General features: G+C 42.6%; 1 protein-coding gene across 2 annotated transcripts; it reads right to left on the reverse strand.

Moving 5' to 3' along the window:
* Window positions 1-176: 176 nt before the first annotated feature.
* Window positions 177-26,534, reverse strand: cabp7b (calcium binding protein 7b). 2 transcript variants are annotated; one of them, XM_023823044.2, is made up of 5 exons: window positions 25,394-26,534; window positions 7,151-7,294; window positions 6,096-6,208; window positions 2,498-2,632; window positions 177-2,322 (listed from the first exon to the last, which is right to left on the reverse strand). In XM_023823044.2, the coding sequence occupies exons 1-5, from the start codon at window positions 25,500-25,502 to the stop codon at window positions 2,275-2,277; spliced, it is 549 nt and encodes a 182-aa protein (XP_023678812.1). In that variant the 5' UTR covers window positions 25,503-26,534; the 3' UTR covers window positions 177-2,274. The 2 variants fall into 2 exon arrangements, with proteins under 2 accessions (XP_023678812.1, XP_023678810.1); XM_023823042.2 differs by having other exon boundaries at window positions 2,485-2,632.

Below are 26,534 nucleotides of genomic sequence, written 5' to 3' on the forward strand. Positions count from 1 at the left end.
GAACTTTTTTTTTTTGGGTACATTGTTTATCTAACAAGTTTCCACGGCGACATTGTGAGGAACCAACAATACACAGACATTCTCCTGGGCGACTCTCACAGCAGTAAAATATACTGAATAATAAACACGCTATCTTCTATTTTTCAGAATGCAGCCAAGGTCAGAATAATGTCTGGCTGCATGCATGAGCAGATGTCTTCAGCAGGAACTAAATGCAGAGACCAGAAGCCTTAACCACCCTGTCATCCCCTCCCACCCCCCGTCGTCAGATTTGGAGCAGAATACAGAATACTGATTCTCACCTTTTCAAGCCTTAAATGGATTTCCACCAAAGTACCTTCGAGATCTTCAGCTTTTCCCCAGTCACTACATTCACAATAAGCTGGTTATCTTTCACTACAGGAATCTAGGAAAAGAGGAAGCAGAGTAGACTTCCTGCTTCTCGGGTTTCCATGCTTCAAAAGATCTACCTACTCATGCCCACAGTTCAAACACTCCACAGGATGTGTAGAGTGTGTGAAGACCTCCCTGTTGGACCTGTGCTGAGAAGAGGACAGGTCCTGGCCATAGAGGGATCACCCCTATCAGCTGTCTTGTGGCACTGACCATCTGACAAGGTACATCCTGTGCCTCTGCCACATTTTTATGGTGTTGATGTAGCTCGTTCCTACAGGACTGCACCATATTGCACTTACTGTCTTATTCTAAATACTTTTCAACAAAACGCATAGCCCTTTTTCTGGTTTCCATCAAGCATCAATGTCCACCCAGCCCTGAACTAATATTCCAGACAAGACATCTCACAAGTAAAAGTGCGTAGAAAATGGTAGAGAAGATCCAGAATACCCAGCCCACCCTCAGTCTGATGCCTCTAGCTGGGTCACCTGACCACGATTATTCACTCGTGGTTGCGGACATCCTTGATGGGGCCTTTTTTCTTTACAACTTATTTTTCATTTTTATTTTAATTAACACCATTTTCCAGAACATCTCAGTCCTATTCTTTGAAGTGGTTTTTCCCCAGTCATGTTACTCTGGGATTTCTTCTGTTTGGTGGTTCCCAAACCATTAGCCATTATAAATCACTTTTGGGTGACTTGCTTGGAAAAATCGTACTAACTAAATAAATTTTGTTGGACAGCTTGAGCGATCAAATCACATTTCCTACTGACTTCTTTAGGCCCTCCTGATGTCAAGGTTCAGATGTAATATGTCGCATGTATTTGCTTCAACTCACATTGCTGAATCAGGGTATTCTGTGACAGTGGGGGGGGGGGGGGGAGCGGCTTCCAGAATGAGAATCAGGGTGGGACTTTTCCTGGCTGCTTCGTTACTGCTGTCGCACTTTGGTTTGTTTTGTGTCCTGATAATGAAAGGATTGGGGTTTTTTTGAGCTCAACAACAACCTGGCAACATCATTGAAACCCTGGAGGGTTCCAGTGCATCCCAAGAAAGGGGCGGGGGGATAATACATAGAGACACAGGGTTGTGTTCCAACATCTTCCAATGCATAATTTAACAGCAGCAAACACTCTGGTCTGCACGCCGGCTGGTGATGATGAGGACACAGCCGGGAGGAAGATCTTTCTGCGATTCTGCAAAGCTTCGATGTAACATTGAACGATCCTCATGTCAAGTCCATGTAGCTTAATCCTCATCTTCTGCACAAATTCATCTTTAGTCCTGAAACCAAGCATGCCACCATCCCCTGGACCCTGTTTCCAGACACCGCCGGCAAGAAGTTATGATGCACATTTAATAACGACTTATGCACGCACAGATACTTGTCCTTGCACGAATGGAAAAACACCAGTTGCATCAGGATGGATGTTTCATGCAGTACATGCACTGAAAGGTTGTCTCCAGCCATATTGCCTTGCGCTTACTTCCCTCTGACTCTGACACTCCAGAAGCAGGTGTAGGTGGGCAGACGTGGTACAGTTGTCCCAAATGATCACTGCGTTTTGACTCATCCGTCTGTTTTTCTCCCAGCGAAGCAGGAAAAATGAGTTTTTCTGCCTGGAAGGAGGCAGGATGTAGGTCGCTGCAGCAAGTCCAAAGCTAGGCCCCTTGCAATGTTACTTTTCTTTAAGTTGTGTTACTTTTTGCTGTCTTGCTCTGAGACGTCTGACGAAAGACAAAGACAAAGGGGGGAGGGGATTCCCCATGTGGACATGTCCATCCCTGGCTCCTCCTACTTCATGCCCCTGCGTAACATCTGATTGGCCGCAATGAGCATGACGCTGATGATGAACGCAATGGCGAAGGCACAAATTAGACTCTTCCGAACACAGGTGTGCTTGACCTGTTGCATTGGACTTGCTGCAGGGAAGATGAGAGGAAGGGAGGGAGCAAGAGAGGGAGAGAGCGAGAGAGAGATCTGAGACAGATGTGTCAGAGAGAGAATCTTCCCTAGATGTCTGCAGGTCCTGTGTGACCCGAACAAAATAGAGAGGAAGCCACGGAAACAGGCAGACTGCTTACTGTCGATATCCACCTGACACTCTGCGCTGTCCATGTGGTTCTCCTCGGTCATAATGATGTTCTCGATGTCCTTCATGGTCAGATGGTCACAGAAGGTGTCATACAGGAGCCTCTTCAGTTCGTCCACTGTCAGCTTCTGCATGTCACACTAGGGGGTGGGGGTGGGGGGAGGGGGGAGTCACTACCATGAAATATTCACAGCCTGGACCTGAATGTGCCCATTTGCTATCAAAACGGTTAGCTTTTAGGTACTACAACCGAAAAGTTGGGACGTTGTGCAAATTGTAAATAACAACAGAATGGAATGATATAGAAATCTCATAAACTCATATTTTATTCACAACAGAACATATAAAACATATCAAACGTTTAAAGTGAGACATTTTCCTATTTCATGAAAAATATAGGTTCATTTTGAATTTTATGACAGAAACACATCTCAAAAAAGTTGGGAGTGGGGGCAATAGGAGGCTGGATAAGTTAGTGGTACAAAAACCCAACAGCTGGAGGAACAATTTGCAAATAATTGCAAATTGCCACCAGTGTGTGAATGGGTGAATGTGAGGCATAGATTGTAAAGCGCTTTGGTACTCGTAAGAGTAGTAAAAAGCACTATATAAATGCAGTCCATTTACTATTTACCATAATTAGGTCAACTGGAAACTGGCCAGTAACATATAAAAAGAGTATCTTAGAGTTTCAGTGTCTCTCAGAAGTAAAAATGCGCAGAGGATCACCAATCCCCCTAATACTGCATTAACAAGTAGTGAAGCAATTTCAGAAAAAAAGTTCCTCAGCATAAAATTGCAAAGAGGTTGAAAATATCATCATTTACAGTATATAATATAATCAAAAGATTCAGAGAATCTGGAGAAATCTCTGTGCATAAGGGACAAGGCCGAAAAACCAAAGTGGACGCCCATGATCTTCGGGCCCTTAGGCTGCCTCACAAATAGGCATGATTCTGCAATGGAAATCACTAAATGGCCTCAGGAATATTTCCAGAAAACACTGTCAGTGAACACAATTCGCCGTGTCATCTGCAAATGCCAGTTAAAACTCTATCATTCAAAGAAGAAGCCGTATTTGAACATGATCCAGAATCACCGATGTCTTCTCTGGGCCAAAGCTCATTTAAAATGGACTGTAGCTAAGTGGAGAACTGTTCTGTGGTCAGATGAATCTAAATCTGAAATTCTTTTTGGAAACCGTGGACACCGTGTCTTCCGGACTAAAGAGGAGAAGGACCACCCAGCGTGTTATCTGCGCTCAGTTCAAAAGCCAGCATCTCTGATGGTATGGGGGTGCATTAGTACATATGGGCAGCTTGCGTATCTGGAAAGGCACCATCAATGCTGAAAGGTATATCCAGGTTCTAGAGCAACAAATGCTCCCATCCAGATGGCATCTCTTTCAGGGAAGACCTTGCATTTTCCAACGGGACAATGCCAAAGCACACACTGCATAAATTACAACATCATAGCTTAGTAGAAGAAGGGTCCGGGTGCTGAACTGGCCTGCCAGCGGTCCAGATCTTTCACCCATTGAGAACATTTGGCACATCATAAAAAGAAAAATATGACACAGAAAACCTAGGACAGTTGAGCGACTCGAATCCTGTATCAGACAAGAATGGGACAACATTCCTCTCCCAAAACTCAAGCAACTGATCTCCTCTGTCTCCAGATGTTTACAGACTGTTGTTAAAAGAAGAGGGGATGCCACCCAATGGTAAACATGGCCTTGTCCAAACTATTTTGAGACGTGTTGCTGCCATGACATTCAAAATTACCTTATTTTTTTCCTTAAAATGGCACATTTTCTCAGTTTAAACATTTCATATGTTTTATATGTTTTGTTATGAATAAAATATGAGTTTGTGAGATCTCCATATCATTGCATTTTGTTTTTATTTACAATTTGCACAACGTCCCAACTTTTTGGAATTGGGGTTGTATACGCATGTTCATTTTCACCCACAATTTGGTAAGCAGATTAGTAATATGGCTAAAAGTTATGTGACACCCAAAAGTTAGTAATCTGTATAAACTCAGCGTATATTAATGTTTATTTTATTTGGTTTGCGAGACACACCACATAATGCTGTTTTGGTATAATATGGTTTGGTATACTTCAGTGCGATATGCACTGTAGTGGAGCACACCACGTAATACTGTTTTGGTATACTGTGGTTTGGTATACTTCAATGCGATATACACCATAGTGGGGCACACCACGCAATACTGTTTTGGTATACTATGGTTTGGTATACGTCAATGCGATATACACCATAGTGGGGCACACCACGCAATACTGTTTTGGTATACTATAGTTTGGTATACTTCAGTGCGATATGCACCGTAGTGGAGCACACCACGTAATACTGATTTGGTATACTATGGTTTGGTATACTTCAATGCGATATACACCATATTGGGGCACACCACGCAATACTGTTTTGGTATACTATAGTTTGGTATACTTCAGTGTGAAACACACTGAAGTGGCAGTGATGAAAGGAACAGGAAGGGCTGAGCAAAATCACGTCGGAAACAGCTCAGCAGCTACGACACCTTTTATAAGAGGAGCTCTTATGGATAAACAAGGCAAAAAGATGTCTGTGGTGTGGTGGTACTTTCTGCAGTTTAAAGTCTTACACGTTTATTAAACATTAAATTTATATTGATTGCTAACTTTTGGGCATCTCAACATAATATTGCCTAGCCCTACTTCAGGAGTTAAAATGCTTCACAGAAATCATTAATCATGCAGCCCCAAGTTAGTTCCAAACAGGATAGCTCATTTTAATAAACAATCATTACATGCATCAGCAAATAAACGTGCTATACCATTTGATGTTATTACTATGATACAGAGTTTCAATTCATTCTAAATGTCGTCACATGTAACTTGCATTTAAAAACAAATGAATGTGCTACAGTAGCTGATTTATTTATTACTAGCTTATCACCCCTGTACTGTTCTGTATACAAACCAACATAATGGAATTATTCAAAGGTTTTCTGAAGTTTTTTGTTACATGGTGTCTGTGGACAGAAATATAACACAGAGCTCATTCAAGCTTTGCTATTACATGAAATTATATCAAATTTATTAATATTCAGTGTGCATAACCATGTAATGACTATAAAGCTTTAATCGGAAAAATGCTAATAAAGTCCATCAGGTCTGGTTGGTTATTCTATGACTGTTTCAAGCAAGCTAACATCATTCTTTCAGGGACAAAAGATAATTGATTTTTTTCTCTTAATAATGGTCCTGACTGCATCTCTCCTATGGTAATTTTAATTAGTACGCCTGGTTTATTATTGCAAAATAGAATTATCAAAGGGATATCTCTTCTCCCACCAAGGCGATATCTCATGAAAGTTCTAATTAAGTCCGGTAAAAAGCGAAGGAGAGACTGAAAAGGGAACTTTGATATGCTTACCTTCCAGAACACAGACAGAAAAGGGAATTTTGGAACGCTTACCTTCCGGGACACAGAATCACAGTCCAACCATTTTCCAGAACACTTAATCAAAGGCTGCTTACCTTCCAGAACACAGAATCAAAATCTGCTTCCCATCCAGAACACAAAGTCTCCATACCTTCCAGAAAACAGAATCAAAGTCCGTCCCATTGAACTTGTCTGGCATTCCGGCTGAAGACAGCTTTGGTCCAAGAAGGGTGACAAATTCGTCGAAATCAACTTGGCCATCTCCTGAAAGTCATTATTAATTCGGACTTCAGTCTTCTCTGAAACATTCCTCATACCTCAAGCAGTGAGTGAATACAGAAATCATATCAGCAGCAGTGCAGTGGTGGTTCTAGACCATTTCAATTGCGGGGGGGGGGGCAGACTGAGGCCAGATGTTATATTGGAGGGGGCAGATGCATTTGACCTAAATGTCCTCCAAGTATTACACACACTAGATTGCCAGCAGTAAGAAACAAAAGACGATTTTGAAAATCAATGTAATTTATGCAATGCTTTGCAGTCACATTTTACAGTTTTTACAAATACGTAACACACTCTGATTTCTTGTTTAGATTGTCTTGCTTCCACAAGCTTGATTATTTTTTTCTATCATTAACTTTGCTTTTCACCAGTTGAAGCGAATCAACCACCCATCAAGAAAATGTGCTTCTGTTCATGTTTGGCCGGTTCCCAGCCCACATATTCGAATGTAAATACTAGTAATAGTATAAAAATAATAAAACATTTGCTTCAAACCCAAGTAGCATATGCATATAAGGGGGTCAATGGGGGGGGGGGCTATGCATGTTGTCACGGGTGCACTACCCCCCCCCATCCCCCAAACCGCCCATGCAGTGTAGTGATCTCCTCAGATAATGAGGCCTGCTTTGCAGTGTTAGTGACACGTAACTGCTTCGGTTTCTCTCTTACGGGGTACTAGAAATTTTAGAATCTGAATTCGAATAAGCATGAGGAACTGCATGAGCGACACACACACAGACATGGGCTCATGCAAACATACTGTCTCCAATCAAATATCTTTCTCATTTTTTTTTAAAGAACAAACACGCAGATGTTCAAGCAGCTTGTGAAATGACCCAGCAATTTCATTCTGAAAGACTGAATTGCTCACATATATAATTATCGATTATGGAAAGATCACAGCAGGAAGCGTTAGCAGCTCACCGTCCATGTCCAGCCTCTGGATGATGACCTCCAGCTCCACCTCGTTGGGCATGTAGCCCAGGGAGCGCATGGCCATGCCCAGCTCCTGCTTGGAGATGAAGCCGTTTCCATCGCGGTCAAACACCTTGAAGGCTTCTCGGATCTCTGCGGGTGGGGAGGGAACAGCGAGGGATGGGGGCATTTAGACCCTCATAGCCTGACGCACCAGAAGTTGACAGATGCAGCCTCGTTAATCCCACTGTAATTTTCAACTGGAAATGGGCCACTGGCTCAACAGCGCTGGCCCGAAATCGCTGGCACGATAGAAGTCGCCACTGGCAGATGCATTCCTGTGCTGTCATCTACATCACGTCCAAAGAAGCGTAATTGTTTTCCCTCGGCTGAACGAAATAATTCACTGTCTCACTCCAAATCGCGGGATTTCAGGGCAGCCTCGTTTTTTTAGATGATTTACCCTCTTCAGAAACAATACTTAAACCTTAACACAGAACAATATCAGAAGACAGGCATAAGCTGCCGGCCAGATCATTGGGGCTGTTTTCTGCTCTTTGTGAGGCTGAGAGGATTTTTTTAATCAGCATGCTCAGAAGCACAGCTATAGTGCTAATGAGGTCGCGACGCCCAAAGCTTTATCGTCAAACAGGTATCGTGTGGGAATAACTTCTAAGATATCCGGGTATTGAATAAAATATGCAGATAAGAGATGCGCAATAAATGCACATTAAAGTCTGGTCCATCATTTGTATTCACTCCAGCTTATTTGTCTGCGCGTCCTTTAATGGCCGGAGTCGTGATCTAAATTGTGATCTCACTTTAGGGCACTAATCCCTTTTCCTCTACTTCTGTGTCCCGCAGGTGACACACCGTGTTACAAAACACCATGTCGAGAGGACACAGGCCCTGCCGTCTGTTACATACCCAGGAAGAAAGTAAAACAAAATAATTGGGGGAAAAACATGGAAAAAAGCATAAATTAATGTATTTTAGGACAAGATAGACTTCTGTCATGTAACCCCTAATAAGAAACACTTCACGGTTAATCGATCATTAACCAGAACTCGCAAAGCGTTATTTGGTAAGAGAGCCGTCTATAGGACTGCTGGATAATCGAACCCTGGACTTTCTAACACAGTCTAAGGAGAGGAGCACCTAAAAACAAAAACATAGACCCACATCAATAAAAAAGAGGGATAAATGTACTTAAAAGTCAGTCCTAATGGTTTTGGAGATTAATAAACCTGTGTTTGCTTTTACATAATCCTACTTAAATTCACAATTCCCTCCAAATGGGTGTAACCTCATTGTGTCTGTGCCTTCAGTAGTGTACTACAAATTGCCTTGATTTCTGCATCCAAAACAGAGCATTAATAAAATTTTAAAGAAGAATAAATTACATTAATTTGTAACTAATCTGTATAATTTTAGTATCTGAGGCTATTATGTGCAAAAACACATCAAATTAAGTAGCTTACCAATAAAATCATGTCTGGGTTTTGCATAAAGCCCTTATTATTGCACCATAGCTAATATTAAAAATCACTTAAATTCTTTGACATGTTGTGTGGGAATCTGAACCAAAACAGTCACACAGCCAGAGGTGAAGGCTACCGAAATGTGAAGTCATGGGTCAATTGTTACCCGCACAGCTCCGCTCAAGACTGTCATAACAATGGCCCCCTGGGGTCAATCCATCACCCACAATCCCCCTTGCCTCTGGCTCCCAGCAGAACCGCAGGAGAGGAAGGATTTTCGAGTCAGCTTTCAGCACGTTTCATCACCTCTGCCTAAAGCACCATGGGTAACAGCTTTAGATGCACACCCCCACAGCCCTGACCCCCGCAACACCAGTGCAGCCAACACTTCAGGACCCCATCGTCTGGTAAACAGTCATCAATGTGAGTGGACAGCGAACGCAGCCTAACCCAGTCAAACCACAGGACTGCCTCTCTTCCTGCAGCTGTGACATCATCAGCAGGCGCTGGGATTTAACAAAACCGTATACAAACAACATTTTTGGTTGGAAAATCATGACTGTACTTTACTATAATACCTTACAGAGCTCATTGAGACCTGTGTAATTAAACAAAAGCTGAGCAGCTTTGTCAGTGACCAGAAAATCTAATCGTGTCAGAAACCATTCTCTCGTAGTAACCTGGCCTACATTGTGCCTGAGCTCTATAATTCACATTATCAGGACATTATCAGGACTGAATTCCATCCGTTGTACAGGAAGTTGAAGCTTTTTGTGGCTACCTGCTCTAATGATGTCCTTTTCCTAGGAACTGACGTTGAAATATGTGCCTAATGGCTTAGCTTCTGACCTAAAAACCGCAAAACGATTCCAGAGGAACTTCCTGACCAGCACATACATACATAACACACTTTTCTACAGTTATAGGCAAAAGACAAATGTTTTATTTGAGAAATTTTCAATCACGTAAGAATGCCCAAGATGCCTCAGCTTTGTGCTCTGTGTGGGCAGAGACAGGCGTCATGCCCCTCCAGGAGCCTATCCATGATAAACAGAAGATATATGGATGGTAGAATTAAGAGCGGCAGAAACTTTAAAAAGTCTTCTGCCTCCCCAGTTCTAATGTATGGGTCAAAGCAGGGCACCCGTGACAAGCAGGGATTTCCCGGTGTCACGTTTGCTATCTGTTGAGATAGTGTGTGGTGTACAGACTGGCTTTCTGTAAAGCCATGGTTAGCTTAGATATCACTCCCTACCTTTGTCTGCCAGGAGAGATGTGTGAACAGCGCCCCCTGTCTACAGTCAGGCGCATGCTTCGCTTCACCTCTGCATTGTAGGGGACAATGCGGCCCATCCCAGACAGGCACCCTGTCCTGGGCAAACCTCAGCCTTGTTCCATATGCTGCCTGGGTCAGGCTCCAAGCATCCTTACCATCATGAGGGTAAGAGGTTAGCAGATGGATGGATGGATGGATGGATGGATGGATGGATGTTCGGACCCACTTCAGTCGAAAGTTTGCTCTTGTGATGCCGAAATTCCAAGGTTCTGCCTAAATGATTTATCATATTTTTTATTTAAAAATGATGGTGAGCCTCCACACAGATATATGTACTGTGCCGGTTTTGACGAGATGTCTCCCTGGCGGAAAATTTTGAGTTACTTATTGGAAAACCCAAATACACATCTTTAATTCCTTCACCAGATGGGATGCTGTGTTTATACAGCGATATTGCCTCCGCAGCCACCTGCTGCCCTGCCTCTCCTGTTTCATCTCGAAACCTCTTTTTTCCCACGTTTCCTTTCCCTCGAAGGAGTGCAACCACTATATAAATATTTGAGTGCTTTGCAGATCAGTCCTGTGCGCTGCTGCTGGATTATCTGAGATGTCCTCGCCATGTCGAGGGAAATTGGATAACATCTTCACGGCCAAGCTAATCAACCGCATCCTCTGTGTAACCAAAAAAATGGACGGTTTTAGTTCAAACAGATGTAGCTGAAAATATGGTATGAGTCTTTTCACAAAGCGCCAGAATATGTTTGGCATAGAAATCTCGCCTGGGGCTGTTGGCTCCCCTTAGCAACACGAGCTTCAAAGAATGGGGAAAGACGTTGGCAGGCGTTTCCATCCCGCTCCCATAAACGACAATCCAGGGCGTATGATTCAAGGACAATGTCAATTGCTGGCTTGTAGAGGCCATCTTCCTCCATTGTTGGACAGATAAACCCGTGACCGTGGTACTATTTTTACCAAAATAGGCTGCCAGTCCTTCTGTAAAATGGTCATGTGCGGAGCCTTTGCTGACCCCGTGCAGCGGAATGACCACTGGCGACTCGGGCACGGATGTGGGAAACCGTACAGCAGGGGAATCTCAATTTGAGCGTGTGTGCATGCCGGCGTGGGGCGAGGGGGACGTGACCTTCTCTTTTCACATGATCCAAGTCATCTAGCCCAACCCCCATGCAATATTCAGACCTGGAGCGGTCACTAGCCATTTGGAGTTAAACATTCAACTTTGTGATCGACCTTTAAAAGAAAAAAAACATCCTTTTTTTAGAACATGGATACAGACAAACACAGAGACATACGCACACACTCCAAAGCTGGAAATCTTTTCCACCAAACTCAACATTCTCTTTGAAGATGGAATAAAGAGGCAGCTTGAAGTACCGCTGAGGTTTCCACTAAGACCACAACAAACCTCATGCTTTATGGGTGTTTTTTTTTTCCAGGAATAAACACAAACGTGTAAAATTTTAAGACTGGGATTTGTGCTAAATCAGTGCATTTATCTTTGGCTGATTTTTTTGTTGCTGATGTCACAAAGAATGATTGACAAAGATATATCTGACACATATAATTTTACTGAGACTCAGGTCTGTTTAATATAACCACAATTTTTAAATGTTATATTCTGCAAATAGTAGAAATATCTTTACAAGTATAACATGTAATTGCAAGCCACAGGGAAAGATTATTTTTTTTAGTCCTGCTTTAGGCATCTGAAAATGCAACACATGTCATTTAAATCTCACTCCTGTGCTGTTTGTATTACCAGAACAGGAAGCCGTGAAGAGTAATGAAAGCTGGGGGTGTTTTCCACGGGGCACTTCTGATAAGGAGCTTATGCTGAAACACCCACGAGGAAACTGGGAGATCACAAGGAGGCCAAGTGCTGAATAGCCCCGGCCAGAGAGATGCTCATGGTCTGGGATGGCCACTGGCTTTTATTTACTTTATTATTGATTTTATTTTGTATTTAAGGTGACGGCTCGTACTTGCTTTCTTAAAGGACTGTCCAATCCGGGGCCAACTTTAATCCGTCCTCAGTGCCATGAACCTGTACTTTTACAGCAGGAAGCGGATTTTTACAAACCCCAGGAGGAACCTCCCAGGCTACCCCTTCAGGAGACCAGGGGCTGTTGAGACACTGTTGGCTTCTGAAGTCCTGCCACCTGTGGCCTGGATGTGTAGGCGGTTCACTCTAAGAGGGTGATATTATCATGGTGAACAGGCATGGTGAACAAGTATGGTGAACAAGTATGATGAACAAGTGTGGTAAATAAACATGGTGAACAGACAGTAGCATTTTGTCCAGTAAAGAAATTAATAACCAAGATATTTTGGTAAACATCTAACACTACACAACAGATAAGCATGAAAAACTGAAATACATAGTTTATTCTGTACGTTTCATTTGTTATAATAGAAAATGACTATACCTAGATGACTACCAAATCTTATATGGTGTTGTGTGTGTTTTTTTTCCCAGAATTACACTATAAGGAGAACATTGCTAATTAGCTCTATGTTTGAAACCTCATCTCATTTTTAGATTTCTCCAGGCTAGAAGAAACAATTTTAGTTCACTGTTTAGCCTCAAGACCTAAGCCTAAAATTGTAAATTGTGTGTGTGCGTTTCCCCATCTACAGCATGCAGATCCAGCCCAATGTTAGATAGTGTTACCGCCTCATTAGATAAAATTAATCAAGCCTTTGAAAACTTTAGCCTGCTTAACTTTTCACAGCTAACTTGTAAGGTCAGCTTTGTCCTGGGTCTAACATCATTCATTCAAGACATCATTCTGCTTGAGATCTTTATGGAAGATCTCATCAACAGATATATTGTGCTGCCCTCCTCCCACTAAACAAACATTTAAGATTCAGACTGTCACACCTTTATACTCGTCATATTTTTAATATATTTTTTTTCCTGGCACAGATAGACGATGCCATTAGCCATAGAAACATGACATCTCTCAGCCTGAACAGTCTTCGGGCGAGCGGGCGAGCAATTCATGTTCCGCCGTAAATTACCTCACCGTTTCTCTGACACGCCGTTTGTTTACCTCATTAGTGTAATGTCAGTTCACTATTTATTAATTCCCTGGAAGTATAACGGAAGGCGTCACTCCGCTTTATACCAAACGACCCGGTGTGACAGCTTAACGAGGGCGAACGCGAGCATTAGCAAGGTTTTTTTAAGGACACGCTCAATCAAAGTTGGCATGAAGTTCAGTCGCTCATTCATCTGCCGTGCGACACGATGTGGCACACGCAGCTGACTGACTTTAACTTCCGCACAAAGCACCAGACACACAGAGACTTACGTCCCCTCTGCGTACCTGTAAGTAAAAGGTCTGCACCATGCACACCCCTGCTGTTGCTCTTCTGTTTTTAGGTCCCCAGACACACATACCTGTACCATCTCACACCATATAATCATATACCATATAATCTCAGGGAACTCTCTGCAGTCCCCACAGTCAGATGGGCATTACATAACTATTGGTTATGCACAACCTGGTACTTGTTTTATCCATAAAAGAGTCTCTAAAACAGTGCCAGGTCACCTGTCATTATACTTGATTGAGTTTTAAAGTGTAATGCCCCCTGCTGGTGGAGGCCATTGTGGTGACTCTTTATTATTATTAACTATGTTTCATTTTACTGAACGCTTGACTTTTAACTGACACAGAATGCTGGTCACTGATTTTAAAACCATAAACCATAGAAGAATCTTCTACTTTCTGCAACTGACCAATGCATTTGTGAGGCACTGTGATTTGGCCTGGGTATGAATGTGAGACATATGTGTCTTCATCACCATCTGGCATCATCATCATCACCACATGATGAATATTTCAGCAGTAATAAATGCTCCCATTTTGAAATATCCAGCCCTGTAAATGTAAGATGGCTGCTGAATCCAGGTAGCTTTTTAAATTAGATGAACTCCCCCCCCCCCCCCCCCCCCCGCCGGCCCACTCAGTGCTGCCTCTCCTCATTCCCATCAACCCCTCCTTGTTTTCAGCCGAGACACCAGCACCGCTCACCCGCACCTGGAGCACCTCTGCAGTTACTGAGTGGGACCCCTACGGAGAAATCAATTACCCCTCCGCATGACAGTTGCCAAAACTACCTGTTTTTTTTGTGCCGGGATTGGTGCTTTACAAACCGCAAAGTCCGTCGCCCCTCCACTCCTTGTCACCATCTCACCGGTTACCGTGTGACCTGGCGTCTGCGGCCGAGCGCCAGCTGCTGTCTCTGTGACAGACTGCCTGCTCGGAGTACATACACTTCCCGCTGCCCCTAGTGGCAGGATCGGGGGGGGGGGCACGGGGCCTTCGCCACGCTGCCGCCTGAAAGCTCCTCTTTCCTTTATCCCTCTCTCACTTTCATTTGGCCTCACAATAAAACATTTAACTGCATGGGGAGCCTTAGTTGCAGAATGCAGGAGGCGGGTTCCTGCTCACATGGCTCAAATGATCCTGCTTATTTATGACTCAATGATGAGCGATTTAAAGATAAAAAAGCACCGAAGATGGAAAGGTACGTCGCATTCTAGAAAATGCTGAGTCACAAGCAGGGATCAGTATTTCTTAATATGACCCTGCAAGTTTATCTTCCACGGGGGGAAAAGTTGAATGGGCAGGAACCACATGGATATATGGTTTTACAACAGTGTTTGGTTTTTTGTTATAGCTCAGCCAACTAATGTTTATGAATTAAGGAGCCAGAATCAGTATGCGCTCTCTGACCATAGGTCTATAGGACACTGTTTCATTATACTCCTTCTCAGGCACTGACCGGAGCAATGTCCTTGTGCTTTTTGTCGATTGTTTTTGGTGGGGCCATCGAGCCGAAGGATAGGCTCGTCGACCTTCCCTATCGACACGGATTGGCTGGCCATTCGCGATGCCGCAATAAGTGCGAGGATGCAGTTTATGATGCTCCCTGGGGGGATGGAACACGGGTCAAAAATCTCTGACTGCAGGACTGGGGAAAGAGGATGCCCCAAGTTGGCTGCTACTGCCACCGTGCCCAACTGGGAGGAGACCCCGAGGCAGACCCAGGACAAGCTGGATGGATTGTATCTCTCGGCTGGCTTGGGAACGCCTTGGTTTTCCCCCTGAGGAACTGGAGGAGGTGGCTGGTGAGGGAGGTTGGATGGATGGATATAAGGTTTTACTCATCTTGTGACTTTAAATGACAGTAGCTTTCCTGGGTATTCCTAGGTATTTCTTTGGCAGCATATTAAGTAGGTAAGAGTTAACAGTAAAGCTATTGTTAGCTTGGTTATCATTTGATACAATACCTGACCTGAGGCTGTATTTGACTTACAGTATTCTACTAGAGTCACTGAAGCTGAACCAATACAATCAAGACCCTCAGGCAAATTAAAAAAGCACTGCTACCCTGACCAGGGTAAACAGAGAGACAGCAGATGGATAGATGGATATATGGATATTCCTAGGAGAGTTTAATAATATATTGCATTGGCTATTAGGTGGATCAGTGTTCCCCTAACCTCTTTCCAACCCCCCCCCAGCTATTTGGAATCTTGGTGTTTTTCCTCCACCAGACAATCAAAGGACACTAATCAGCTAATCTCCGAACCCACAATCACCCAATCAGGTGTGCTGTATGTAGCACAAAGAGGAGGCTTGAAGCCCAGTTATTACACAGGGATTGTAGAAAACCAAAATATATCCTTGGCTGACTTCTTATAAAAGGAGAAAAAAACAGAGTTTGCCGCACCGCTGAGTCTCTGAGGGAGATCTTTACTCATGATTTTCGACGTATTTACGTTTAACCCAACTCACCACTCATCCAGGTGATTTCAACTTTCAGTCAAGCCCTGGTGCGTTAGAGTCACTAGAACTGCAAGGGTCTCCAGGAGCAGAGCTAACAAACAGATGTGACAAACATGCAGGGCTACAGTGTGCCCAAGAGGCGCTCGCTCCATCCTATAAATGAATGCAAACCTATTTTAAACAGTTTAAGATGTTAGGAATAAAATAACAATGGTGCTACAAACCAAAAAGAGTATAACTGGTTTATAGAAAAAGTGAGAACCAGTTAGATTCTGGTCCCTGGAAGAAGCCCTGCTGTGTAACTGGTATAACAAGATTATTAGCTTGAATTATCCCGGTGAAATATCCGACCACAAAACAATGCATTGTTTTTAGAAAAAGGCATCATCTAGTCAACTCCTTACTAAGAGAGATATCTATTGGTAACATGGGACTGGCACTTGGCTCCCTGAACTGTGGGCACGCCGCAAGGGACATCTACCTATAGCGTCAGTCTTCCTCCCTAGGTTCTGGATGGCCAGCAGGTTGCAGTGCACAGCCAGATGTGGAGCTAACCAGCAAATAAGCTACAGAGCAGAGCAGGAGACGGGAACCAGTGCAATGCGGGCAGTCAGAAACTGGAGATCCAAAATCATGAAATGTACACTGGAACTAAAAGGGAGATGAACCCCAACAAGGTCTACAGCTAAGCAGAGCAACAGAAGTCTTCCAAATAAGACATGATATTTAATACCGAAAAACAAGAATCCTTGCCAGACTGTCTATATTGGCAGCTGAGTTTGTCTACATGTCAGGAGGTAGATCATGGATGGTATTCACGACAACTGCAACCATTTTGTCCTGTCGCCCCCTGGCAGGACTGGAGGAGACATGACACTTATTCCCCATAATGTACTGTAGTATAACAAAAACTGTAACTGTGCACCACAGCAGAGTATCAATAAACCAGATCATTAGAGTCACTGAGGCAGTTCACTGATGTTGGTGCTTTAGCGATCAGGAATGATGGCAGGACTGACTAAGAACTGCACTGATACAGAAAAATGTGATCGCAATTGTCCCCTTCTGAGAAAGTCAGTGTTCACAGACCCACATCTGGTTGTGCTTGACCTTCAATAATAAAAAAGGATAACGGATGTATATGCATACATTTATAGAGACACGACACTGCAGAGTTATGTAGTGCTGCGATCCATCTATCCATCTGGAAATCCATGCAAGCAGCAGAACATGAAACCCCCATGCATTGAGGCAGGGGTGGGAATCGAACCCTCAAGTATGCCGCCCTAAAACAGTGATGCTGGAAGACATTTTAGTTTAGTCGCAGGGACCTTACAAAGCTCTGCATCATCTTTCCGAAATTCTCCTCACCAGCATCATCCTCACTGTCATATACTTAATCATCACCATAGCCTTTGGGAAGAATGACATCAAACACTGACGTGCACAGTCTCACCCACGAGGGATCAGCGGGGTATTTTAGTTTATCAGTACAAAACTAATAAGGGTTAAACTGTTATTACAGCATGGCATGGCGTGAGCTACATTGGGGTTTTACAAACCTAGAGACTTAATTGAACAAAAAAAAAACAAGAAACAAAAAAGCACCATGTGGGGTCTAACAAGGCAGGTAAGTAGAACACAAGAACTAAAGCAGGGAGCAGAACAGAAACAAAAACAGTAAAGCAGGGAACAAAACGTATATCTCAACAGGAGCAAACACAGCAAACTGGAGCTAAAAAGGAACAACCATAATGACTAACTGAGGAACAGAATGAGGGCAGGTCCATAAATACACTGAGAGTAAAGGTGACAGGAGGGGCAGGTGCAGACCATAACATAACAATTAACAGAACGCCAGGGCTGGGAACAAAACACAGGTGAGCATCATTAACAAATACTTAAGGGCTGAAACAGAAGGAGATACCAGGACAACAAGACCTACAAAACTGGGGCACAAGCAGGAATAACCAAAGGTACAAAATAAATCACCAAGCAGAAATACACCAATACATAGAAATATATCAAGAACCAAAAATGTAAAACTTATAAACTTGGTGAGACTGATCTCTAGCCAGTGTCAAACCCACAACAAATTGGAAGCCAGGATGACACAGGTATCCAGTTAGCCCATTAAGCCACCCAGCGGCCAAGGGGACAATGGAACACACTAGGAGCTAATAACGGGATGGCCAGTGACACCTGCTGGGCAAACTGGGAACTGACTTACCAAAGGGGACCGGACAGGGACCATTTCCAACATTAAATGATCTTTGACTACAGGGGAATATGGTGTGCGGAGATAGCTGTGGGGTGATCCAAAAAAGCTGGTAGAAACCTAGAGAACCACTCAATCTATAGAGACTGAGCCTAAAGGTCACGGGTTCAAATTGGAGGTGGTGTGTGGCTCAGCCAGTGAGGGTGCTGTGCTTGTGAGTGCAAGGTTGTGGTTTTAAATCCTGTGATCAACAGAGTGATGTCACCATCGGGCCCTTGAGCAAGGCCCTTTACTCCTCACTTAAAACCAGAGACTAAAAAACATAATTGTTTTCAAGTTTAGAAGACATTCCTGTCTAGTTCTTTGCATGCTGACTATGACTAAAGAAATATCTCTTTCCTGTAAAAACTTGACAGCATAAAGGCTATAGTAATGGTTAGGAGCTCGTTTTTATAATTGTTATTATTATAATGTCCATCCAATCATCTACATCATCGTCAGTGTCATAATCATCATTTTGTTAATCGTCGTAATTAGTAACTGTGAGGTTCATAGTAGGCAGGAGATTGTCACGTATCCAATTGGCTGTGAAATCCTTCACAAAAAAGCTGAAAATAAAAACAAAAAAAAATCACAGCGACCTTCCCTGGGAAACTGACGCGGCGCGGCTGGTGAATCACTGCGATTCAGCCTGTTTCACTGCAAGGGCACTCCTGGCTGGGCAGCGTGTGCCTCTCACACCTGCACGCACTCTGCTGCTTAATTCCTCGCCTCGTCCTGCTGATTGATGGATCCCTGCAAGGAGTCTTACACCGTGTCCTTTCTTTCAGTGTCCAAAGTCGAAGGTGATTTCATTTCTAGGGGCTTAATTGATGGATTTGCAGTTACACTGATGTATAACTGTGTCCCCAGCTCTGGAGCCTTCCTTGTAAGTGTGTGTTTTTCCAGTTTAAGGGAATTCTCCTCAAAACATGCTGCTTTGTCACATCTTTATTAGCAAACAGATGTGCATCACTGTCCTGTCCTTGACTGGTTTAAGAGCTGGCTTTGTTCCTGGAAACCAGGATTTTAAGGCCTGATTCAAAGGTGAGGAGGTCCAAAAAATGATACAGCGAAACAGCAGTCCTCCAGGTAAGAGTGTGGACAGCACTTCGTCAAGCCAGTGCTAAAAGGAGTGAAACGTCCCGGAGTCAGCAGAAGGTCTTCTGTGCAGAATAGTACCATTTTTCCCCTTTCGGCACAGGTCTGAGATTTTCTCCAAAAGTTGAAAAAAAAACGGTGTGTTTTGCAAGTGCACACTCTGTTGTAGGGTAAAGTAATGGGACAGCCCTTCCCTGCTTTAGTGTTTTTAGAGGGATCCCGACAGAAGAACAAGAATAACATCTCAGGGATGGCGGCGCGGCCGGCTGCTCCCCATGAGCAGCTCTCTAAGGAGGGACCAGTGACTCATTGCGAAACACTGTTGACATGCCGCGGTCAGCCTGCTGGAAATGCCACGTTTTCCCAGCGACCGGGGCCACTGTACAGCTGTACTCTGTGTACCGAGAAATCAGAGCTGGCATTTTTCAGCAGGATTTGATTTAGCAGAGTCACATATGAGACGCCACAATTTATCATGATGATGAAAATGGGAAGTGCGACTCAGACACCGAGCCCGTCGGACCTACAGAGCTGCCAATAGACTTGGCATCAGGAGTCCATGCAGCCAGACAATTGAATTTATTTGGTTTCTCAGAACCCAGTGACCGAAACATGATCTGAGTCAAACACATCCTGGGCTAAAGGTATTAATTCTCCTTCAAGTTTCCTTTTTAAATGAAATTTATTATTATCCATAATACTGTTCTTTTACTTGACAAATAAAACAAAATGAAATAAAACGCAGAGCATTATTATTGAGTCAAGGCTCAGCGTAAAATATTGAAACATACGTTCAATTGGTCAGTGACCAGTGAATGGAAACAGTGAGAAAGTTTGACCAGTACTCCCTAGAAAGCTTTAACTGAAATTGGAAATTGTGTAGCAAGTGTAACACATGGGCCCGCAGCGCAGAAAGTCTTCGGTGTGTTTTACTGTACTCTGTTTTTCCTTATACATCAGGCCACAACACTCTACATATGATATACAAACACACATTATAAACACACATGTGAATCCTCACACACTATATGTGTGTAGGTGTGTGTGTGTAATGCGTCTCTATATAAGCATCCTACAATGTGAATAATGTGCATTCATTTTAATTTCAATATTATTACAATGACCTTCAATTAGCTGTAACTCAATATTCCTCTCAGCATTGTTGTTATCAGCAGTAATTGCCCCCCACCCCCCCAGCCGTCTCCCACGTTAAACAGATGTGAGCCATGACTGCTGGTTCCTCATAATAAATTACTCAAGGCTGGTCAGCACGGGGGTCCTGTCAAATTATGTTACTGTAATTCTGAGAAAATTAACCTAAAACAAATTACACTCTCTTAAAGCTCTTAAATTAATCACTTGATGTTTACTGGTCTTACTTTCCCCTTTTGTAGGTATTATGGGGTTTGGGATTTTTTTAAGAAACGCAAAGCAGAAACATTACTTTTAAAAGGCATATGTTTCTTAATATGTTAAGCTTGGGAAGGACTTTGAATTAGTGACAGTGAGATTTAGATTGTAGACTTTCTTTAAACTTTTCCAAAATCAGTGCACAGGCAGTAACTGGTGGTTGTTGCTATTATAGCAAGTATTTGCCAAAATTCTCCCTACAGGGTCAACAAGACTGAAACTTAAACTACATATGAGGCCAAAAATATTGAAACCCCAGCAGTTTTTTTTGAGATAATGCACCGGTTCCCCCACAAAAACTGTTGATGTTACAAATGTTTCAGTGTTAATACACACATTTCCTTTATTTGCATTAGAACAACAACAACAAAAATCTGAGGGGAAAAAGCCAAATACCCTCCTGAGACATCTTACAATTTAGACTTTAATTTCGCAGCATGTCCTCTTTAGTGCACAACAAGAATAAATATGTTTCCCAACATCAGTGAAAAAATAAATGCAAAAATACAATGTCCACTACAATGGACATAAATGAATAGGTCGGGTCTCAGGAGGATATAAACTTATTTCACAGACAACTCCAAAAATTGCATTGACAAAATTATTGGAAGCGCACACTTAGTATTGCGTAGCACAGCCTTTGGAAGGAATAACAGTAAGCAAGTGCTTCCTGCAGTCATCACTGAGCTTCTCGCACTTCTCCACTGGAAGTCTGGGCCACTCGTTTTTTGCACACTGCCTCTGCCACCCACATTTGATGGCTTTCTTCTTCTCCCAATTGCTCTTTCCTGGTCTCTCCACAGGTGTTCTACGGGATTTCTATCAGGACTCATTGCTCACCACTTCAAAAGCACTTAGTTTGAAACTATTTCTAGGTACTTTTGAAGTGCATTCTGGATCATCGTCCTACTGGAAAACCAATGACCTTCGACAGAAATCAAACTTTCTCACGCCAGGTCCTACGTTGCTCTCCAAAATGCCTTGGTAATCTTTTGATATCACAGCTTCAAGGCAACCAGTGCCAGAGCTGCATGGCAAAATAACCCCAGATCATCCATGAACCTCCTCCACATCTGACTGTAGGGATACTATCCTTTTCTTTGAAGGCGTCCATTTGTTTTCTGAAAGCATTATTTATGCATGTTAAATTTTTCAGCAACAAGTTCTAATTTGGTCTTAGCTCATCCTCCCAGAATGATTTCGGCTTGTTCAGGGGTATTTTGGTTAACTCCAGTCTGGCTTATTTATGTCTCTTTGTCAGCATTGAGATCCTCCTAGGTCTTCTACCACAGAGCCCCTTTTCACTGAGAGGTGCCAGATAGTTAGAGTTGAAGCTGTTGTACCTTGTGTCCAAAAGTCAGCTTGAATCTGATTGGCAGTCAATTGAGGTTCTTTCTCCATCATCTGGGCAATCCTTCACTGAAATCTTTCATCATCCATTCATGTTCAGGGAGGTTGGCTACAATGACATGGACCTAACGTGGTGTGCAGTGGACACTGTAATGTTATGGTCTCTGGAGACAGACATGTAGCCATAGAATTGTAGACACTTGTCTGCGGTTTTGTTTCTTACCTCCTCAGACAATTCTCTACTTTTCTTCTTCCTCTGATCAAATTTTCTCTACTTAAACTGCTTGAATATGTGACTTTTAAATTGGCAGCACCATTAGATTTATGTACAAATGTGTTGCTTGAAATACAATTTATTTCTTATTATTTATAACAGGTGCCAATAATTGTCAGTACAATTTTGGGGTATTGTTCAAAATGAGATTAGATCTTGCTTTTTCACGGATGTTTTTGCATGTTTCTAATCCAAATAAAGGAAATACACAGGCTTACGGTAACAGCAAAGCATTTGTAATGTCAACATGTTGCATTATCTGAAAAACTGCAGGGGTGCCTATGTATAACCCCCTACAGTTTGTTTCAGCTTTTCGTTTCTGTCTACAGACACAACCACACAGACACAAACGCACACTCTCAGGTTTGTAATTGTATCTCTGTGGGGACTCTCCATTAATTTCTATGGGGAAAACTCTAATCCCGACATGACGACCTTAAGCCCTACCCAGCCCTAACCGTAACCATAAGTAACCAAACAAAATACAAGAGTTTTGGCATTTTTACTTTTTTGATTGCATTCAAAGATCTTTGTCTGGACCTGAAAATGCTCCCCACAATGTCAAAATAACAGATTTTTATCACATTGTGGAGAACATTTGGTCCCCCACAATGTAATATAAGCCTAATTCAGATACACATGCACAGACACACAGGTTTGTAGTCATATCTTTGTGGGGACCGTCCATTCATTTCTATGGGCATAACCCTAGTCCCAACAATGACAACCATAACCCCTACTCAGCCCTATGCTTAACAGTAAGTAACCAAACAAAACACAAGACTTTTGGCGTTTGTAGTCTTTTGATTGCGTTCACAAATTTTTATAAAACTAAGCTAGCCCTGGAAGATGTCCCCACAATGTTTTTATTCCTCATTGTGGGGGATCTTTGGTCCCCACAATGTAAGCTAATACTGTTTATGCATGCCTACAAACATATACGAACCTCAATGTGTTGCAGACCCTGGTTTCTTCCTTATTTTTTACTTCAACGTATGTATAGTTGTACCAAACTATATATTTACATATACGTGGAGCCCAGAGATTAATGAACTGGCCATCAGAAGCCAGATAGCGGCTCCATTTAGGGTTATCATCTCACAATAACGGCTTTGAATCTTTCAGGAACTGGGGTTCCCCCTTAATCCAGAGAAGAGGCTTTGGAATTAAACGTCCCCAAGTGGATGCGTAAACCCCAGTGTGTTCCTCTCCTCTAATAAACTCACATACTCAGTCAGCATGTGAACCGATAGTTTCCGGCACATTCTCGATCACTTTGGTTCTGACTGGAAAAGAAACCTGTTATGCACAGATACAGTACCGTTTCCTACATTAAAATTTACGGATGTAGCCTGTTGAATTAGTAGGCTACTTTAATCGCTTTTTTCTGTGGCAGATTAGCAGGCAATTATATTAAACAAACTATTAAAACATAGTAAAACTTATTAAAAGCTGATAATAAACAACGCATTACATTAATATTAACATTTGTGTCTCCGAAAATACATCTGACCCCCAAATAGTATAGGTGACTCATACAGCAATATAATTGAAATACCCACGTTAAGTAGGCTAGTCCATTTTTAAAAATCGTCGATTCCATAGAATATATAGGTCTATCTACATCTGTATACCAACAAATCGATATCTTTTTTTTCAAGAAAATGTAGGCGCAAACACCAAGGGAGAAGTTGTGTTTTATAGCTATCTTGGAACCTTTTTGAAAAAAAGGGAATCGCATGTTTCGGAGATCGGTAGTAGTAGAATTTCGATTAAGCATCTAACTACAGAGTACAGACACAGATTTTCTGCGTGTTTATCAGTATACGTATAATTTGTATTACTGTTCCCTTCACACCTAACTATATCTAACGTGCCACTTCTGTAACTGCAATATATATTTTTCACATGCGCATAACTCTGTCTAATTAACCTTGATATTGATTGCTTTGCGCAATATGTTTATTTATCTATTTATTGTTTATTTGGCGAGAGAAGTTTCTTCAGCAAAGTGTATGGTTCATTTACGTTCAGTACTTGAATGCATAATTTCTTTTGCATATTTGTGAAAAGGAGTTCTTTGCCATTTGTAGCCTATATTGCTCTGTTGTATTTTAGGAGCCTAAATGCAAAATTAGGCAGATGTTTTGCTTATGTATATTTCAATTACCTGATAACATCGAAAGATTCCCGTCCCAGACTAAATACTGCGAAAACGCCTCTCTTTCTCTAACCGAAAGTACAACGTGAGTATAGAAGACTTTGACTTTAGTGCTCTGACTGTAGCATTGAGCAGGGAAAAAACAACCATACTTTAAATTAATAAGAATATACAATATTTTTCCTACCATAAACAAATTAGCAACGGAGCTTTTTAAGATTATAGCTACTGATTTCTGCGCTGTGAACGTATATGAGTGTGTATTGTTGTGTATTGACTGTGTAAATATTGCACATCAAGAGTAAAATGGCCAGAAACACTGCCCATCTCACGCCTGTTGAATACATAATCAGAAGACAACGGTCTGTTGAATCAACCTGCAGAAGCCTTGCTAAATGCACACCATCTTAATCCATTGTCGCGTTCCAAGTTCCCGTTTTCCCCGCACTCCCCAGCTAAGTATAGCAAAGGCGCCGGTAATTTAGTCCAACTTACTGTGCTGACACCTGCATCGATTTAAATTTTAGCCTTTAACAATAACAATATTTTGTTCATCAGTTTTGCTTTGCTTTTATATTGTAATGATATATTTCAGACATAAATTTTATTCTGATACACACAATTCCTTCGTCTGTTCATCTTGAAGAACAGCATTAAATATTAACTACACTGTAAAATGATGCGCGCTTTGTTGAGAGTTGCAAAATTAAAGCAACATATTCCTCCCCGCGTCGTTTCTCATGGTTTAAACCAAAATTAACTAGTTGTAGAAGTCTTACTGCCTGGATCGAGTTTTGAGTAAATCTCCCAGACGCACAAATAGCCTTCATTAATGCATGCGGAGCTTTCCGTGGTGCTGAACACAGAGGTCTTATCATTTTGAATTCCTCGTAATTAACGCCAATACCTGCATTGCTGCCACTCGCTACACCCTCAGTCCAACCCCTTGATATTAACAGGTGTCCATCGCTATCTGGGCGATGAATGTACGCCAGTCCATTTCAAGTTGGAGACGCATTGCACTACGATATATGTTAACGCCTTTGATGCATGTCAGCGAGATCTTTGCTACGGTCGCTGTATTTTCGCATCAAAATAAACGGATCACCGCAGAAGGACTTACCTTCTAGTTCGTCCTCGGGAAGGGTAACAGGGGTCCGGTACGATAGGATGTCTGGTATAGTGCAAAGGCCCCTGTACATTAACGTGGAAGTCACGGCGCGCACTGGCATCTCTGCGGGAGAAAACCAACAGCGATGCGGAGATCTTCATATAGCACGCTTCACTTATCACAACTTTGGAATACTCCACTTGTGGGCAAGGTTGCGGAAGCTCAAGTAAACAGCATGGAGCCTGATTCCAGCCTTTGGTTTGATATTTGTTATTTTATTTATTGGTGTCAACGGAAAAAAGCTTCTCCCAGTGATAGAGGGCAGACAGTAGAAGGTGGCACTGTCTTAAGTTCAAGGCGTATAATAACTGGTTCAGTCGGACGCGCACTTCAGCATAGCAGACGCATACCTGCGACATATAAGGTTACATTGGTACTTACTAAAGATATTGCTCGAACTTTCAAACTCAATGCAAATTACCGCACAAGTACAAGCATCGTGCATTATTGCGCTACTGAATTACCGCCGGCTTTATTGCCTTTCCCCCAGTGAAAAATCCGAAGCGCATATTTCACGGTGGTTCCATAGGCAGGAGGCTCGCCAGTCGCAGTCTTTCTTCATAAAAGAGACAGGTTCTTAATCGATCCCAAGATCACTGTGTGGATGTCGACTATTTTTGTTCTATGATTCTTAATTTGCGCTCCATTTTACTATAAAAACGTTATTTTGCATGTCTTCGCAGCTTCCGATCGCCACATCCTACGTAAAGTGATTATTGATTTAAATCCTACAGGTAGTAGGCTATAGCGCCCAGCTACGATCGCATGGAGAAAGACGTTGTTTTTCTTCTCAAATGGCTCCCATCACAGAGGATCTCCTTTCTCATTTTGTCGGGCTTTTCCTCTGAAATAAAAACTAAGATTTAAGCGAAGTTTCCTGCTTGTTAATTATACGAAGGAGGGAACAGACGTTCCAGCAGTTTGCCTGAATCCTTCCAAGCCCTTCTAAAGTGATGACAGTGGATTGCGGTCAGGAGGATAGCCGTCCCTCCGTCTCCCCCTCCTCCGTTCCTCCCCAGGTAACGGAACGCCCCGCGTCCCTGCTGTTCACGGTCTATCCTCAGTGTTCCACTTCTGGTCAACGGCCCCCTAA

The sequence above is a fragment of the Paramormyrops kingsleyae genome, chromosome 7 (genome assembly GCF_048594095.1).
Source record: "Paramormyrops kingsleyae isolate MSU_618 chromosome 7, PKINGS_0.4, whole genome shotgun sequence".
NCBI lineage: Eukaryota > Metazoa > Chordata > Actinopteri > Osteoglossiformes > Mormyridae > Paramormyrops > Paramormyrops kingsleyae.